This window comes from Monopterus albus, unplaced genomic scaffold (assembly GCF_001952655.1).
Source record: "Monopterus albus unplaced genomic scaffold, M_albus_1.0 scaffold417.1, whole genome shotgun sequence".
Classification (NCBI taxonomy): domain Eukaryota; kingdom Metazoa; phylum Chordata; class Actinopteri; order Synbranchiformes; family Synbranchidae; genus Monopterus; species Monopterus albus.
The window spans coordinates 178,942-198,024 of NW_018128297.1; the positions used below are offsets into that span (position 1 = coordinate 178,942).

Below are 19,083 nucleotides of genomic sequence, written 5' to 3' on the forward strand. Positions count from 1 at the left end.
GCGCTGTAACCTTGGCACACTGAGAACTTCCTCCTCCCACACACACACACACACACACACACACTCATCCTGCTGCTACCTCCCACACACATACTCTATTCAGGGCACACGGACACAGATTTTTTCTGATATCCAGTAGTATAACTGACTTCCTACCTGCTCTAAATCACTGTCTACAAGCTCTCTGATCATATGTGTGTGTGTACATGTGCATCACAGTTCAGATTAAGTTCATTTGATTCATCTCTCTCACATGCTTACATTTAATTTCTGGAGGATCTCTTTTCTCTCTCATTCTTGCCTCTTTTCTTCTCACATCTAATCTCTTTCAAATCCAGATCTGCAGCAACGCCTCCACTTAACAAATGATGGACGGCACTAAATTAAAACAAAACACAGTAGCTTCAGAATGAACAGTAGGCAGTTTAAATCATTGGATGAACAAGTGTTTACACAGAAGAGACTGGATAATTGAATTAATGTGTTTTAGCTGATGATGTTTTTATTTCAGAAATGGCTTTATTTCTGTTTCTGTTTCTGTGGTCAGTTGTCGTTCCCTGCTCAGGTGTTTCATGTGAAACCCAGTTCTCAAACAGCTTTCTAATGCTTGAAGCAGCCTCTGGTGATGTCCCTGCATGTTATGGACCCTTTCGTGTGTTTGTGTCCCAGTGCCTTGACACACCAGAACATGGCCCAGCATAGTTCTTTTGTGCATCTCCACTAAGTAGCTGGTGCTGAAAGCATGGTGATACAGTGACCACTGGAGGGGCTTGGCGATAAGATAACATGTAAGCACCCGTCAGTGACAGTAGCCGGCTTCATCTCTATTGCGGAGCAGTTTATACTGGAAATGTACTGATGCAACACAGCTAATGATAGCTTGTTCTATTTTGGATTCTCTGGGTCTGTGTTTCCTCAAAAGTCAGCACTGCTGGAACAATGTGCTTGACACAACGAGTTCCACAAAGTAAAAATCAGCAAGAAAGCAGCACAACCGAACGCACAATTGAAATGAACTTATGTGTTGGTTGGTGTGATCAGCCCCTCACTATAATGTTGCTGTTATGTGGATGAAAAATGTATTTTAGTAGTCGTATAGTTTTAGCAGGATTTTGGTGCATTTTGAGCTTTAAGGCTGGGCAGCACAGCAGCGTGGTGGTTAGTGATGTTACCTCACAGCAAGAAGCTTCTGGGTTCAAGTCCTGCGTGGGTTTACTCCGGCTTTCTCCTACAGTCCAAAGACATGCAGCTTAGGTTGATTGGTGACTTCAAATTGTGTGTGTGTGTGTGTGTGTGTGTGTGTGTGTGTGGTCTCTAAGTGTCAGCCCTGTGATAGACTGGTGACCTTTCCAGGGTGGGCCCTGTCTCTCGCCAGCTGGGCTTGGCTCCAGCAACCCTCTTTAGGATAAGCAGTATAGATAATGGATGGATGGGTTTGAAGCTGTTATGAACCTATATGGGACTAAAACTGTTTGTCTTAAAACTTAAAATGACTTGCTCCATCATTTAAGACTTAAATGATGATGGAGCAAGTCATTTTTTTACTGTAAGATAATGGCATCCTCTGTTTTAGACCCTCTAGAGCTCTGTTCCCTCAAAGACAAAACGGTGTAAATGGTGCAAATTAACTTTCAATTTCATCAGTGTTGAGGTGACGTGATCTAATCATTCATTTTGTTGAAATAACCTAATTTCTGTCAAGGGATTGTCTGTTGTAAATAATGCTGTGTTCAGGCCCTGACTGTAACTTTCAAAACTTTTCTCAAATAGTGTCTCTCAACTTTTTTTTTGAAATAAAAGAACCAGTCTGCAAAAGACAAGAGCTGAGCTTGAAAGACTAAATGTGACTTCTGCCTCTCAAGGACCCTGTGCTGAATGTGCTCTTTAAAATTACTTTTTATTACTCTAGTAAAAAATATCATTTTGAGGTGTCAGAACAGGGACAGGAGCCGTTGACAGAGCCATGAGTCCTTGGGAGACGGAAAGAAGGATGATGATGCATTTTAGGTTTTGAGGTTTTTATGAGCATACAGGGTTGAAACTTGTCTTAAATGGAGGAGAAGTAAGTCATCTCTTTATTTACAGTATCTGGAAGTATCAGTCCTTAAGTACAAAGTGTGCTCTGATTCATAAGGCATTTAGCTGTTTATGCCTTAAGATTAGGTTTGTCTTATTTTTCCAGGTAAACTTATTTTAATTAATTTAGCTTTAGATTTTTTTTTTTTTTTTAACTTATCGTAAACACGGGTAATTGGCCAGATTTTGACATCAGTCCCTTAGAGTCACGGCTCTTCTTTGGAGAGCTGTTGTTTTGCAGTACGGTTTGACTCTCTCATACATAGTAGAAGAGGCAGAGAGGCTGATTTTTGCACACACAAGAGAAGAAAATAGAACAGAATCAGTGCAGTTCTAGTAAAAAGACAGAATGGGTTATGAGAAAGTCTCACCTAATTTTGACTGGAAGAGCTGCACCTACACAGATAACCCAGAGGTGACTGCAACCAGTTCACTGTCTTTAGATGCTCCCAGAAGCTTTCTGGGAAATGTAGGAAGTGTGTGTCAGAAACATAGGGGACACAGGTTGAAGGAAAGTGGGACTAGAGAAGGTGGAGCTACTATAAAGTGCTTGAGAGTAACACTTAGAAAAGAAAATCTGACTAGTTTGGATTAAAACACATTGGATTCCTCTTCACTGTCATCCCTGACATTTCGTGTGTTCCTCCTTTACAAAAAAAAAAAAAAAAGAAACACAAAGTTGCACACATGTTGTGCTGGGAGAGTCCTGGTTAAACCACTGGCCTTCCCTGGAGCTGCTTGAGCCTGTGTGATGTAGTGCTGTAGAAGGAAGGAGATGTTTCCCGCCTCCACTCAGGTTTTCAGGTTTCAGCCTTGTGCAAGCAGCATATTTCACATATGGCTTTAACTTTCAACATAGAGTTGCATAAAACTTCCACCTGGCCTGATACACACTAGGAAAGTAGGTACTGCAATAGAACTGCTGAGCAAGTGTATTTTTACTTATAAAACCTACACCTTATTTGGCCTGGTCTCAAACTGTTATAGGTTTGCAGAGACCTGCCTGTGGTTCGCAAACATGCTGTTTTTGTTTTCACATTTTGCTCAGATTATAATAATTCTGTCAAACCACAAAGCTGTTTTCAGACTAAACAGTTCATTATGAGTTTTTAAACCAGACATGGGTTGAAATGTTGTAACCTCTGTTTTGTCATTTTTCTTTTAGGCATTTTTTGGATAATCTGCAAATCTTTGACATGTCGTTTTATTGTATGTGTGTGCAAAGGTAATGAAAACTATCTCAGACATTATTTTTTTCTGATTATTTATCATGTCATGTGCATCAATAGTTTGAGTTTGACATAACGAAAAATATAAATAAAACAGAAAAATATATGATGAAGTGCACAGACAGGCAACAGACACGTGGAATGTGTGGAGGGCTGCAGACCTGGACTAGGCTGCTTCCAGACCTGTGTAGCGCTGCCCACATCTCAGCACTGTTCAGCAATGTAAATAGATCGGATGTCTGAGCTCTGAAGGGTCAGAGCCAGAAAATGGCAACTAACACAAAAATGTGGATGAAACAACCCTGTCACCACACAAAAATGTTGCTTTTGGACAAATTTTATTTTTCCTAATAATGTCAAAAATATTAGAATTGACATTAAACTAAGATTACACACAGAAATACCTTTTTATTAAAGGAGAGGATAGAAACCATTTTTGGATACTCAAGAACTGTAAGATCCTGGATTTTGTTCAATGATAATGTGTTTTTTTTCATCTGATGCCACCTGTTTTCGCTTGTTGCCTTCTATAGTATCGGCACCTGGTCACGTTTAGGAAAAGGCTTTGCCAAATCAACTATGGTAAAAACATGATGATTATTTGCAGATTTGTATCAGGTTTCTGTATGAAACTCAGACAAGATACATCATAATTGCCATAACAGTTAGACACTATAGCAGTAATTATTTTTCCCACATTAACACTGACTAATGCCAAATCCTGAGGTGCAGATCAATCCAATATAAACTCTACTCCCAGGACACTGGGCTGGGATGAGACAGAAGTAAATTTACAAAATGTAAGTTAACTCAGATTCTCCATGGTGTTTGATAACCCCAGTGACAGTGGGCCAGGACGTGTTGTCTCTCAGCTACACTTGTAGGGACCGGCCTCCGGTCACCACAAATGACTTCCAGTCCCCACAAAGATAGTAACTCATGAATTTTGGGCCACGCAAATATTGATAAACAAGGCCACACACACACACACATGCATGGTTATACCAGCAGCCAGCTCTGCCCTTGTCTGGGTCTTTCATTAGAAGTAAATGAGAGGCTCATCTACTCTATGTCTCAGTAAGACACTGTAGTGGAGAGCGATTACTAGTGAGTGTGTCAGAGGGAGAGATGAATGCATCACAAATGTACAAACACACACACACTGATAATGATACGAGGAGGGAAGGAGATTTACACTAAGTGGGCATTCAGACTGATCCGGTACAAATACAACTCACTGCTGTGTTTAATGTACGTGGCTAGCCGTGCTGCTAACATAGCCTACTCTACCTACCTTAGCACCAATTCTACCACCAGTGTGTCGGCACTGATAGATTAAAAAAACACCGTAACGTCCAGTACTAATGAAAATTTAAGGCAAAGTCGTTATGGCACATTATCTGTGGCCCAAATTCGACAGTTAATAGCAGTGAATTCGAATACTAACAAGGTAAACAAAAGAGTCTTCTTCCCATGGGCGTCCATGTCTTGATCTTCCTCCGTACATGATTGGTCGACACAGCACCTTTGCCAGATGATGTCACCGTCCGGTGCGATGAAAGCTAAACCAGATCCAATTTTTTTGTCGCCATACATGGTTGTGTCCGTTTTCCGGAGCGCCCTGCGGTGCACGCAGTCCTCCATGGAAATGAATGGAGATGGCTGCGTTTTTCACAACCTTGAAACTCAGTCTGAACACAGCCTTATGTTGATCTATTATCTTGTCATTTTGGCAACATTATTCCCAACTGTCATTCCAATGAGTCTGGATGAAATGAAGTGAAAGAGGGAGAGAGAGCGTGCCTTCGGCCCTCCTTTTAGAGCAGCCTCCCACACTCCTCATAGAGCACAGTCACACACAGCCTTCTGTTCTCATGCCCACACAGCATTCATATCTCCAGGGTTTGGGTATACGTGTGAGTGTACTTGTACATACAGTACCTGCATGCACCTCACTTCTCTTGAATGTCTTATTGATCACTGTGAATCCACTTGTTTACACAGGAGGTTTCCACTGAACATCTCAATCCAACATGGAGCTTCCTCAAACATCCTTGTTGTAATGAAACACAGTGTTGGGTACAGAGCCATATTGTTTTAACTGCCATTTTTGGCAGAAGAACTGAACCATTTCTTTTAGTTTTAGACTGTTTTATTTAGACTAATGTGTTGTATACCTGCTTATAAGTAGAGAACATTCATTTGTTATAGTAGCTGGCTATGGCAGACACTGGAACCCCTGAATGCACAACTATTAATCCCCCTCTAAGTAATTGGTTAAAAAAATCACATATTGATGTGACATCGGTGAAAAAATTTGTAATCATTTTCAGCTGTAGCTAAATGTTTTCTGATTATCAAAAATTATAGTGATAACTATTAAATGGGCTTGCTTTCTCTTGGTTTTCATCTATCCATTTTCTGCTCAGGTCGCAGTTTCTTAGTGTCTTAGTTTTCAGTTTGAATATAACCAGAGATGAGTGAGTGGTTGTTTACTGAATTCATGAGGTGTTGTTCACTTCACCCTACACCAATCCCCCCAAAAAGTGACTAAAGAGGTCAGTTCCTAGTGCATCGTTGTGTGTTTAGAAGTCACACTGTCTGGTTGTGATAACTTGAGATACTGTACATCACACTGCTTTGGGCAAATAGGATCATTCAGCTTGCCTATACACACACACAAAGGAAACCTAGATCAGGTCTGATATTCTAAGAAAAGCATGCAGTGGGTATAAAACACCACCTAGATCTGTTTCCATGTCTATGAAAGCTGAGCTGATCTCTGCTCCTTTATGTTAAGTAACTCTGGTTATTTAAAGCATTCTGATAAATCACTGGATGTGAGTGTTTACTTGTGTGTGCTCGTCTGTTTGTACCTCTGAGTATTGCCTCTGAATGCACCTTTTCACTGTTTCTGACCACATTTTTGCACTCTCCCTACAACTTGGGTGTCTCGTCATGCCCTTTTTTCACCCCCTCCCTCAACACACACACACACACACACACACACAATTGGCATGCTAACTTGACACACTCACACACACATAAACAACGCCCGCAGCAATGTCTCTCCTACGCACAGCAACTGGAGCAGGTTGTGCCGGTGCTTGTATGAATAAAGCTTTATGTAAGCCATTCACTACAGGCTCCTACTCTCTCTGCAGACTGCAGCCATTCAGCATTTTCATTACAAAACAAGTCAGCTTACATAAGGCTAAACTGGTGTTTAACCGAGAATTATCTACATGATTTAAGATCAGAATTAGTTGCTTTGTTATTATGGTTGTGTGAGTCAGGAGGAGAGAGACTGTTGAGGTTTGTGTGTGTGTGTGTGAGAGACAGCAGGCAGTAAAGCTGCAATAAGCTGCTTCGTCCTTTGGCAACCCCAGTGGGCAGCAAGAGTTACAGTAAGTGTCTGAATTTTTAGGACTTGAGTAGCTAGAAATCAATAGTCAGGGAGCTAAATGTGGCTGTGTGGGTTGAGAGAACAAAGAGGTTGAACTTTCCTTGGTGAGTCCAGCTTTCAGTGAATATATATTTTGCTGTCAAGTCACTAAAGCCATGTTGGTTATGTGAAAAGATCTCTTTCAAAAAGTTATAGTCAGCAGCAGAAATTAATGTGATCAAAGTGACTGAATTTGTGGCATTGGAAATGGAAAAGATGGGATGTTTTTTAAGGTTAAACTTACTAAATTAGTGAAGCTTCATTCTAAGAAAACCCTAATTAAATCCAAAGACATATGAGTCCCGATTCATCAAACACATTTCTTGATTCCTCATCAGATTCCTCACAGGAATGACATCCACCGATGTAAGAGCAAACCACAGAATATCAAAGATGGCACCTGGTTTTTTTTCCTCATTTCCCTGCCATCTTTACTACTAACATTCTTCTCATTACAAATTCTGAGTGACTGAAATGCTTCCTCTAATTCCATCCCTGTGTTATCCTGGATCAAGGCTAAACATTCAGAAAATGTGACATTGGTGTGTAAATTTTGTGAGGGAACATTTAATGCAAAACAGAATCATGAGTTAAGGATGAAACAATGTTTTTAAACTGTCAGCTGCTACAAAGTCAGTGTTTTACACTAAACCTAACTTTATTCAAGTCTTAACTCAGCCAGACCTCATTTTTAACTCATCCCACACTGATTTAATCTGCTTTCCACTTTGGCACGTTCCCGCTACTGGACCTTTATGTCATGTTCTCTTTGTGCAGCACTGTCTGATGTGTGCTGCAGGCGTCAAAAACGACACATGATGCTGCATCACTGGTGTGTTTCACCCTTGGGTGTATAGTAACGTACACACCATTAAACTGCTGCATTTGAAAAGTGTTAATCACATAAAGCTGCCTTGCCTGGTCTTGCCCATTAGTTGTACCAACTCTACCCCCAAGTCATCACCACAGAACGGGTGAATCCCAATTCCTCTATATTATCATTCCTTGGTTCGCGATCCTCGCTCGACCCGCGAGTCATTCCAGTCCACCATGATGAAGGACATCCCAAAGCTTTATTTCTGCTCTGAGGACTGAAGAGCGAGGAGGCTGTCAGGAGAAGCTACGTACATATATTCGAGGATACACAAGGGCAACCTTTGCGGAGGTATGTTACAGATTGGCACGTCCCTGTGTTGGAAATCAGTTTGTGATTGGATGCTTTACATGAAGGATCAGAGGTCTGGATGGGTTATGAGAAAGTATCGTATCAGTTAAAATGTGTTTCCTCGGTTCTCCTCTCCTCAAAGTCTCTCGTTGTATCTTATGTGGGTGGGACTAAGATGTGTGGATACATTTAGTGGAATTGGGATCCACCTGTTGTGTACATTTGCCTCTAGTTATGTCAGTTACATCAGCTGACCTTCCTGCCAATCAATAAACATCGCCCAGAGTTTGATACTGGCCAAAGTGAATACCCATTGTTTCTAACTGAGGAGTCAGTCTTTTGGGTTTCAGTCCACATTCTTGCACTCTTAACACCATGGAAAACACAAACATATGACCCAGGTCTGAGATAATGTTTCTGGCGTGAGTGTGTATCTCTATGTGTGTGTGGGGTGTATGTGAAAAACACAAGGGAACCCAAAGTTAACGTTCCTGCTGCTAAGAATACAGCATGTTTTCCTCCACTGTTATTTATAGATCACACGTTGGGCCCCTAGGCACAGACGTCACTGAGCCCTGCTTACAAGCACTGAGGCCACGGTGAGTGTGTGTTGCAATCAGAGTGCGAGGGAGGTTGTTTAAACCCTGAGATGAGGAAATACAAAGCAAAAATGCAATTTCAGCGGGCATGTGTGTGTGTGTGTGTGTGTGTGTGTGTGTGTGTGTGTGTGTGTGTGTGTGTGTGTGTGTGTGTGTGTGTGTGCTCTGCTGCTCTGTGCTTATTCTGCTGTCAGGTGTTGTGTGGTTAAGAAACGTTGAACAGCGGAAACACACACATACAATGTCAGCTGCAGTGTTTGCAGTGCAGTTGTAATGCCCACAAGTACTGCATCTGTATCTATCTGTGTGTGTCTCTTTTTATTTCGGTGTATATGTGTATGTGGTCTTGTTTGCTTTTTGACAGAGTACATTCCAGGTAGATCAAACTATGACACCCAGAGAGGAAGGAAAGGCGCTAGCACTGATGGCCTGTCTTCGACTTGGCCTTCTTAGATGCCTACACACATTATGACACGCCGACGTCACTTCCACAGTGCTATTTATAAGCCTTTGTGTCTTTTTAGGAACAGCGTGGGTTTGCTTTGCACCAGTGACTCACTGAGTGGAAGGAGGAGGGAGGGCGGCGGGGAGGAGGAAGGGGTGGAAAAGGCAGATAGCACAGATGGATTCCAGTGTGAAGAAACTAACAGAGCAATCAGTGACATTTACATTCGCACATCAGACATGTTCTTGACAACTTAGTGCATCCTCTCTGTACAAGAAAGTACAGGATGGTGTGTTGCACTTGGCAGTCAGAATGTTACCTCTTACTTTAATTACTCCAAGGTTTCAACACAAAACCAGCTGATGGTAAGAGGGAGATGTCAGGTGAACGGTTCTCTTGTACTGTGCTTTCACTGAATTTGAATAGTGTATTAATGGATGCTAATTCACTTCTTCTGTCATTTGTTTTGCTGCAGGTATTTTGGTGAGAATACTGAATGACTTTTGAAGCTACAGAGAGAAGATCTCCAAGCACTTTTACCTAAATAAAGTTAGTATTCACCCTTTGTCAGTGCTCATTGTGTTATTCATTTTGATTTACTGAAGCTGCTAAAGACACTTTTAACTTAAATGCTCTCCACAAGTCAATGGCTTCTTCTTTTTCTACCCTCTCCAGATCACTCAAGGATCTTTCTGCCTTTGGATGAACTGGACAGAAAAACAACGCACAATAGCATTCGTGTGTTAACAAAATTGCAAAAGGAGAGAAACATCTCTGATGTTATCCACTAAGGCCTCCCTTTTATTTCCACCTCCTAATTCCTGTTTCCAGCCTGGATCTACAGTCTGTTTAAGTAATGGATGGGTACTTCATGCTTCATTAAACTTTTCGGCAGCCTTCGAAGGTTCAGCTGTCATGCCTGGAAGTTTGCGGACCTTGTAACCCTTCACAACCCCTCCCAGCTCCCCCACCATCCCCTCTCTTCTCCCACTTGTAACCCATAGACGAGCTTCAAAAAAATGGAGGCTCATGAATCAGCTGTCGTTGGGCAAAAATGCTCAAATAAGGAACCAGTGAAGGATAAGGCACCTCTGCAAAGAAAGTGGGCATCTGAGCCCTGTGCAACAACCAAACGAAGCACTTTTGCTGACCCAGAGGCAAAACACCGTGAGAGTTTGCCATGTGGTGCCTCTGGAAGATCAGCACCTCAGCAGAAGTATGCAATCACAGGGAATTCTGGAAAGCTGCTATCTGGACCCTCTGCAGTTGGAGCCGTAGGAGGTCCGCCACCTCAAGATCCTCAAGGGCCCTTTGCTCAGGGGTTTCCAAGGGGATACTCCTACCAGCTGGGTCAACCGTATCCTCAGCACCCCCAAACTGAGCGCTTCCACTCAGGAGCTAAACCCCAGCCAGGCCTAGAGCCGCATGCCTGGCCATTTGTTGGCCAGTTGCCCTCGGATGACCTGTACCCTGTAGGACACCCAGGACACACTCACCCTCATGGGGCTGGGGCAGGGAGGTTTTCCCGCCAGAAATCTCCCAGTTTACCCAGCTCCTTTAGACAGTATTCTCAGTCAGGCCCTGATCCTGGAGAGGAGGGCTACAGCAAAAAAGAACAGAAGCCGAAAAAGCCCGGTAAGTACATTTGTCACTACTGTGGTCGAGCTTGTGCCAAGCCCAGTGTCCTAAAGAAGCACATCCGCTCACACACTGGAGAGAGGCCATATCCTTGTGTACCTTGTGGCTTTTCCTTCAAAACCAAGAGCAACCTTTACAAGCATCGCAAGTCCCACGCTCATGCCATCAAGGCTGGACTCGTACCATTTTCAGAGCTAGCCGTGGCCCGCAGCGGGGAAATGGACCAGGCATCGCCAGGGGGCGAGGCTGAGGTCCACTCAGATGGAGAACAGAGTACTGACACAGATGAGGAAGGTGTGGAGGCCTCTACCATGCTGACAGACAAAGACAGCCTTGTGCCACAGATCTCCTTCAAAGCCGACAAGAGCACAGGTCATTTTCACCTCGACAAAACACATTTTCAAAAATTAACTATCATGGTTAAAATGCATAAAGTTCTTCTGCATAAAAGCCCAATTTTTGAGAAACCAAAGCATTTTGATTCAAAAACACCCTGTGTCTGACCTTTGACTCCTTTCCTATAATTAACTTGGTGCAGTCAATAGGTGCAACTACTGCTTGGTGTGGATGTGGTGATTTGAACTAATAATCAAAGCTGAAAAGGTTTTAAGAAAATTGTGCTTTGTTGATTTTTTTTAAAAGGTCCCAGTCTAGACTAATACCTACAGTACATTTCTGTCTGTTTGTGCTCTACTTTGCTTTACTCTATATCATATTTCAGTCTTTCTCACTGTATAGGTGTTGCAGAACCACCATATGCAGACTCAGCTGAAGAGCTGCCTGTGGGGTCTATGAAAGTGCCTATCCTTATCATCCCCAAGCCTGGGGGAGTCCCCTCCACAGGGATGGCATGCCATCCCTTTCAGGACATGAAAGGGTCACATCACATGTTGGCATCACAGGCTGGCTCCCCCACCATCAAAGAACGTTTGTCTCTGAGGCTGAATGAGAAAAAAGGCCAGGACTCGGACTCTGTCTTGTCCCAGTCCCTGAACCTCCTCAGTCCTCACAGCAAAGGCAGCACAGACTCTGGCTATTTTTCTCGGTCTGAGAGTGCAGAGCAGCAAATCAGCCCTCCAAATACTAATGTCAAGACGTATGAAGAGATTATGTTTGGTCGGACTTGGTACTACCGACCCAACTCCAGATCCAGACAGTCTATCACAGTGGGCGTGGCAGGAGCAGACCCAGGCAGCCTGGCTAGCTTAAAACAATCAGGTGCTATTCTAGACATGGGAAAGATAGCTGAGGATCATATCTGTTTCAGAGGGGATGTAGGCATCTCTGGCGATCCCAAGCAGTATCCCACCAGACCTTGTCAAAGCAGTACAGGGCTTCTGGAGCCTCCATCAGATTCTGGGCCCCTTATTAGGAGTAATTCAGTGCCAACATCCTCCCCACCTAACCTCAGTGTCCCCCCAGGGATTCGAGGCAGCCACTCCTTTGATGAGATGATGACATCGGATGATGTGTTTTACCCACCAGGGCTTCGTAGACTCCAGAGACAAGCTGCATTTGAGCATTCAACCAATGAACCCCATGTAGGAGAGGCTGAGGGCTATGGATATATGCCTAAGAATTTAGCTTCATCACTGGGTATGAAGATTGGTGAGCGCAGCCCATATGGTACAAGAGTTAGCATGTCAGAAATAGCCACAAGAAAGAGGAGGAAGGAGAAGAGTGTTGGGGATGAGGAGGACAGCCCTGGACAATGTGACAGTAGCTGTAGTAGTTCAGTGGAGATGATAGGGGACTATGAGTTTAAACAAAGTAGTCTTGATGGGTCCAGAGCCACCCTAACAGGGAAGGGCTCACTTCATAGTGCTCACAGCCAGTCTGACAGTTTTGACACCTGTAACAGCATGTGTTCTGAGGACATTGCCTTGTTTCCTGACTCTGAGGGCAGGAAGGCAGCTGGCAATGTCATATCAGTCATCCAGCACACCAACTCCCTCAGCCGACCAAATTCCTTTGAGAAGTCAGAGTCCTTTGAACAGCCAGGATTTCAGCCTTCAGATAAAGCTCCATCTAGCCAATACTCTGAACAGTCCGACACAGAGATCTTTGAAGATGCTCTGAGTCCTGAATCAGCCCTACTGAGGACAGAGAGCATGGAGCAGCAGCTGCAAAGTGACAGTGACCTGGCCTCTCTCTCATCTTCATCAGCTGCGGCCTCACCTGGCCAGCCTTACCACATCCCGCACAAACTAGTCCGACAACCTAACATTCAAGTTCCTGAGATCAGGGTGACGGAGGAGCCAGACAAGCCTGAGAAAGATACAGAAGCACCAATGACCAAGGAACCAGAGAAGCAGCAGCAGCAGCATGTTGAGGAGTTCCAGCTGCCACAGAGGAGTGACACGCTCTCCCAGATGCCATCGGAAAAGCTCCCACCCAAGAAGAAGAGGCTGCGCCTGGCAGATATAGAGCATTCATCTGGAGAATCAAGCTTTGAGTCAACCTGCACAAGCCTATCTCGCAGCCCTAGTCAAGAGAGCAATCTGTCCCACTCCTCTTCTTTCTCCATGTCCTTTGACAGAGATGAAGGCCTCAAGTCTGCCTCACCCACCAAACAGGTACCCAGTTATATGTTTAGTACTGAGCTAAGCTTTCATCGCTGGCTCTGCTTGGTCCTAAGGTGGTTAGTGTACTTTATCCTTACTGTGTCACATTAGTTGATAATACTAATGTATCAGAGTAAATAATAAAGTACACTTGTAATGGCTCTAACGTAGCTATGTTATTATGTAGCACGTATAAGATAGCATGCTCTTAGTAAGTGCAAACAAAGTAGGAGAATTAAAAAGCAATGCTCTTTGTGTTTCTATACCAGGATGATTCGTTGACTTCCAGTGGCGGAGCAAAGCAATCAGAGTTCTTGACAGTGCCTGGCAGCGGTCATTCCAGCCATCACCAACAGAGGGAGATGAGGAGATCTTCATCAGAGCAGGCACCGTGCACCCTGCCCACAGAGTTGCCTGAAATGCGCAGCAAATCCTTTGACTATGGAAGCTTGTCCTCCTCCAGACAGGGAGAGGTGTACTCCAGTGCCTCTGCAATGAAGGAACGCCGGCGTGGATATCTCGTCCGACAGGTAGAATAAAAAGCTTCCCATTCTTAAAAATTTGACTGGAAGTTTTAGTTGCTCACATAGACCACTGTTGTCCTTTAGTTTGAGCATGTACAGTAGGTACTTTAACCGAGACCGGAAAATTAAAAGGGGGCTCAGAAGGGTCTGAGGCACCAGTAGACATGTATCGACATTCCGTTGTGACTGCACCTATCTTTAGGCTTGCACACCTAGTCAGTACAGCAAAACATAAACATTTCATACAACTGACCCATTTTCACTTCCCTGCTTACACGTGCATTTACAGGCCTCACTGAGTGTTTATCCAGAGGCAGTCATCCAGGAACCAGGGGGCGCAGAGATGTCAATCAAACAGGAGAGTTTGGACCATGGGGTGTGGCCTGGACCAGCAGGATCCCTCCACAGCAGCAGCGATGTAGCCGGCAGAACCAAGAGAGCTGGCAGCAGCACTGGTGGTAAGCCTTACATTACATTATGTATGTGATCAGATATAAGATTTTATATAATTTTCCACTGATAAACACACTTCACTAAGACTGAAGTAACAGCTCAGTTAATTTGTGATACTTTCCAAAAACATCTCTTGATCATGATGATATGCTTTGTCTTTCTCTACTCAAAGTATGCAGGTTTTACAGTGCTGGGGGAGTAATATGGGATTAGCAGATGAGCTGCTTTTATAGGCAATAATTTTATTTCAACATACACTGCGTTTTATTTCCAGGTGTAGGGTCTCACCAACACCAACAGCACCACCAGCATCTCCTCCAGCAGAGTATCAGTGAGGACAGCCTGCAGGATGAACCTCTTTATGGCAGGTAAGAAAGTCTGGTTCCCTACTCAGCCCTAACATTACTAATAGCCCTTTGTATTAGCTGTGATGGACAAAAACTGGACAATATGACATTCAAATTCATGAGTATTTTTATTCATTACTACTGGTATGCTTTTAACAATTGTTTTTTCTTTTACAGTACGATATGTTTTATATTACCTACAATAAGAAAAGAAACATAGGAACATTCATCCTTTTCTCCATAATAGGTCCCAGCAGTATCGCCTGCAGGCCCAGGGCTCATCATCTGAGGGGGAACTTCCAGGTCACGAGGCTGTGAACAAGGAAGTAAATCAGCAGTACCAGAGCGGTCCCCCATTCATTTCCTTCCAGCAGCCAGGTCTGTTCTGGAGTCAGGAGGCCGGACAGGCACCCAGACAGCAGCTCACCCTCCAGGCCCAGCAGCAGATCCAGAAACTCCACATCAGATCACCAGGCAAACAACAACCACTCCACCCCCTGCAGCAAATCCATGATCAACATCCATATGATGGAAAATCAGAAAACCCGAGCTCTCAGATGTACCCCACCTCATTTTCATCTCGCACTTCTCCTCTGCCCCAGCAACAACAGCAAAACCTTGGCTGTCTTTCCTCCAAGCTGTTGCTGCCCAGCTCCACCAACACTCCCATGCTTCTGCAGCAGATCCAACCCATCTTTGCCACCCAGAACTTGGTCCCCCAGTCTTCTCTGCCTGGTATGCTGGTTCCTGTGCGGATCCAAACCCATGTGCCATCATTTGGGACTGCTATGTACACCAGTGTTAGCCAGCTGATAGCTGCCAATGGCAGTGGAGCACAAGGGATAGGCTCCACCAGGCCTGGAGGTGCTGAGAACAGCAACATGTCTCCTCCAGTTTGTGTTGCAAGTGTCAGCAAACCACCTGGAGGACTTGGAGGAGGCATAAGTGGGGCAGGTTTCAACCTGTCTCACCTCCTAGGACAGACCGATGGCTCAGTGCTGCACTACCCACTCTCAAAGGTTTCAGATGCACTGCCAGAACAACGCCTGAACACAGGGATACCGCTGTCACTAACGTCGGGCACCATATCCACCACAGACGCCTCAGGGTCTGGCATTGGAGGAAGCAAGCGCATGCTTTCTCCCGCCAGCTCTCTGGAGCTCTTCATTGAGACTAAGCAGCAGAAAAGAGTGAAGGAGGAGAGGATGTATGGACAAATTGTTAAGGAGATGAGTGCCGTGGAACTGAGTGGAACTGAAAGCAGTAACAAGCCTGACAAGGGTCAGAGCATAGGCCATCACGCCCATCTGAAGAGTGAAGGCTCCATGGATGACTCTGAAAGAATGTCCTCTTCTCCTCCACTAAGTGACTTCCCCATTGCCACAAAGATTGCCATTCCCGTCCGATCCTCTGCCCCCCACCTTTCTGACCTACCACGGGCTGAGAGCTTCACCCCTCCTCTCCAGATTGTCACAGACCGTTCCCCAGTTGCAGGTGGCCGGGACTCTCCAGAGGAGCTGGATGTGGACGATTCAGCCCCAGAGCCCAAATCCAGCCCCCAGTCCGTGGTCTCCTCCAACGATGCAGAAGACACTGACAACACAAAGCAACCTCCACCCAGTAAAATGCCTGTCAACATGCTTGTTCAACTAGCTGCCAATCAGAGCGCAGGACTGTCCGGAGCAGTGGGCCAGACTCTCCTACTCACAGATATCACTGATGTCCAGCAGTTTTTCCGGTTCCCTAGCCTGCGCACCATGAGTAGAGTCAGCTGGTGTTTCCTGAACTACACCAAACCCAACAACACCCAAGCCGCCTTGCGTAGCTCTGTCTACAGCTCATGGTGTGTAAGCTCATACAATCCCAACCCTCTGAACCTCAGTACCAAGGCTGCGTTAGCCCTGCTGCGGTCCAAACAGAGGAGAAACATCAATTCGATATACACAACTGCAGCCATGTCCCCACCCAGCTCTGGAAAACTGGTGTCATCTGTGGCCTGGAAGCTGAGGTTTGATCAGGTATGTTCGCTAAGGATGTAATTAGCAATTTGAAACAGTCTTAGCACGATCTTTTTCTTTGCTTCCTCCTCTTCTGTCATTACAGTTGAAGCCAGAGCTGATGCCAGTCGATGTCAGTAATTTTGGGAGGAAGATGAAGGGAGTGGTGTCGTGGGACCGTTTGAAGGAGGAGCAGGTAGAGAAGGAGGTCTCAGTCAAACAGCCTGCCAACGAACCGATCCGTATCAAGATCTTTGAAGGCGGGTACGTCCAGCAAACACATGTACCCCAATAAAGTGACAGAAATCATTTCAACATCTGTCCTATACCAGAAGTGTCCCATTGAGCAAGACAAACAGAACACATAGTTTCCAGGAGGTTGCCAGTGAAATGGTGTTTCCACTGAGTTGGTTTGCCTTCTTTCCAGTACAATATCCCAACAGGAGATATTTCACTCACATTTGGTGCAACACAAAACACTTCCATTGAAGAATAATTGGTCAGATTGTGACAGTGACTGAGATCTGGGATTTTTAGAGGCTAGATCTTTTAAGAGAGCTTTTTTTTTGAGATTATGGAGAGTTTTTTTGTAGCACAGCTGATGCATGGATCTTTATTTACCTGAATATTTAATTCAGTTGATTTTTTTACTGTTATCTGTTTGTGATTAGAGTTAGCATTTGAAAAAGTTTGGCTTCCTTTGTCAAACAGAAGGATAAGGGAATTACAGAAAGACATGTTTAGAAGATTGTTAGATATATAGTGACTCGGGTATTAGTTGTTGTGTATCAGGTGTGCTGTAAGACAATTTTTCAATTGACCAAGATGGGTTTTTGCACTGGGATCTGGTACAGAGTTATAGATTACAGGCAATAAAAGGTTTTATTTGGTAGTGATGAAGCCAAGGACACCCTTTATTATTTAATATGATGTTCTAAAGCTTATTTTCCACGTAGAACACACAGAGATTTGTCCTAAAATATAAATGAAATGGTGAAGGAAGCCTGTGTGAGGGAGAAACCCCTGTGGTGTGTGGCATTCCAGCAGTATCATAATGTTTTATAGCCTACAGTAGAGCCAGTAAGACCAAGGTTACTGGATGGAACAGACGGTGCAGTCACACACACATGCAAATAGGCACTCAGACACACACACACACACACACACACACACACACACAGAGGGAGTTATTAAATGCATCAGACAGTGAAGTAATTCTCTTTGTCCCCAAAGGACACTTTAGAAGCAATAAATGGATAAAAGCATACAAACAAGGCAAACGGGAAAAGACACACACATGCACTTACATCAAGTAGTACACAAAACCGTGGAAAAGAAAAAAGATCCAAATCTTTCTGGATAAAAAAAATCCATAAAGTCCAGGTTTTGGCAGAGAAAGCAAACCCATTACAGACTTTATGTCTGTGTCCCCTGAAAGTTCCAGTAGTTTTATGATCTTACCGTGTGCTGTGCATAAAACAGAATAAACCAAAACAATCATCATCATAATTCATTTTCATAACTGGTCGCAGCTGTGTAAACGTCTCGACTGCGACGAGAGTCCAGAGGTATTTCCCACTCTGCAGTCGAAAGACAAATCTCCCCCCACTGATGCCGACAGATTGTTTGATGTACCTGATACTTGACCTCTTCTAACACGATGCTCTGCGCTAGGCATTACCTTCTCCTCCAGCCACTGCAGACAGGACAGGAAACGACACAGCTCACCAGCTCTTTTCACTGTTTTACCACAAAGAAAACACTTTTTTCGCATTAAAAAGACCCTAAATGTGATGCTTGTGTGCCAGAGGAGAGACAGAAACATTCAGCAACAGTTGACTGGTGGTTGGTGGTACTTTCCCTCCATGACACAGACTCCTGCAGACGTGCACTGATCCTGCTGCCAAGTGCCCGCTGTTTCACTCAAAGCCTCATTTGGGATAGAAGACCATGTGTGACAGTTATGTTTCTAAAAAAAAAAAAGTGTTGTAAAAGAATAAGTCAGACTGGACAATGGACTGTGGTTCTCTGTTTTTAGACGAAGGGGGAAGCATAAAGACTGTGAACACAAAACCAGAGGTGGAAAGCTGCACTGGTCCCCAGTTTAGCTTGTAACCTGAAATGTGCACTACAGTTGCATGTGTCAGTGGGTTATGACCAGCTCAACTAGAGCGGGATTTAATTCTAATTTTAAGTTTAATGTGCCTGCACAGTAAAGAGCACAGGCTAGTGAGCATGTTGTTTCTGCTTTCCTGATGTAGACTATATGTCCTTGTCACCATTTCCTCAGATTTGATTCTGACAACACCCGCATGTCCAGTACTACAGCTAATTTCAGATTATTACAGATATGTCATTAATTCAATTCAATTCCACTGTATTTGTATAGCACCAAATCACAACAAAAGTCATCTCAGGACACATTAGATAATTTCTACATACAGTAACCTATCAGTGGAGGTCTAGAGAGGCTGATATGCACCAATTTTTTATATATCTCTATGTTTGTATTGTTTGTTTTCAAGATTCAAAGAACTTTGTTAACCCCAGAGGGAAAGTGCTTTGCCTTGTTATAGCTGCTCTCTGCATGAAAATAAAGGA

The 19,083-nt window shown here is 44.1% G+C and overlaps 1 protein-coding gene across 14 annotated transcripts in view; it reads left to right on the forward strand.

The window, feature by feature from the left end:
* The window catches only part of hivep2a (HIVEP zinc finger 2a), a 119,183-nt gene that overhangs the window by 88,240 nt on the left and 11,860 nt on the right, over positions 1-19,083 (forward strand). For all 14 annotated transcript variants that reach the window (XM_020586618.1, XM_020586621.1, XM_020586624.1 and 11 more), the window contains 8 exons: positions 9,435-9,508; positions 9,635-10,969; positions 11,336-13,173; positions 13,431-13,691; positions 13,975-14,143; positions 14,413-14,506; positions 14,733-16,503; positions 16,589-16,746. In XM_020586618.1, the coding sequence (XP_020442274.1) occupies positions 9,979-10,969; positions 11,336-13,173; positions 13,431-13,691; positions 13,975-14,143; positions 14,413-14,506; positions 14,733-16,503; positions 16,589-16,746 (5,282 nt within the window). In that variant the 5' untranslated portion in view covers positions 9,435-9,508; positions 9,635-9,978. The remainder of the gene's footprint in view (positions 1-9,434; positions 9,509-9,634; positions 10,970-11,335; positions 13,174-13,430; positions 13,692-13,974; positions 14,144-14,412; positions 14,507-14,732; positions 16,504-16,588; positions 16,747-19,083) is intronic.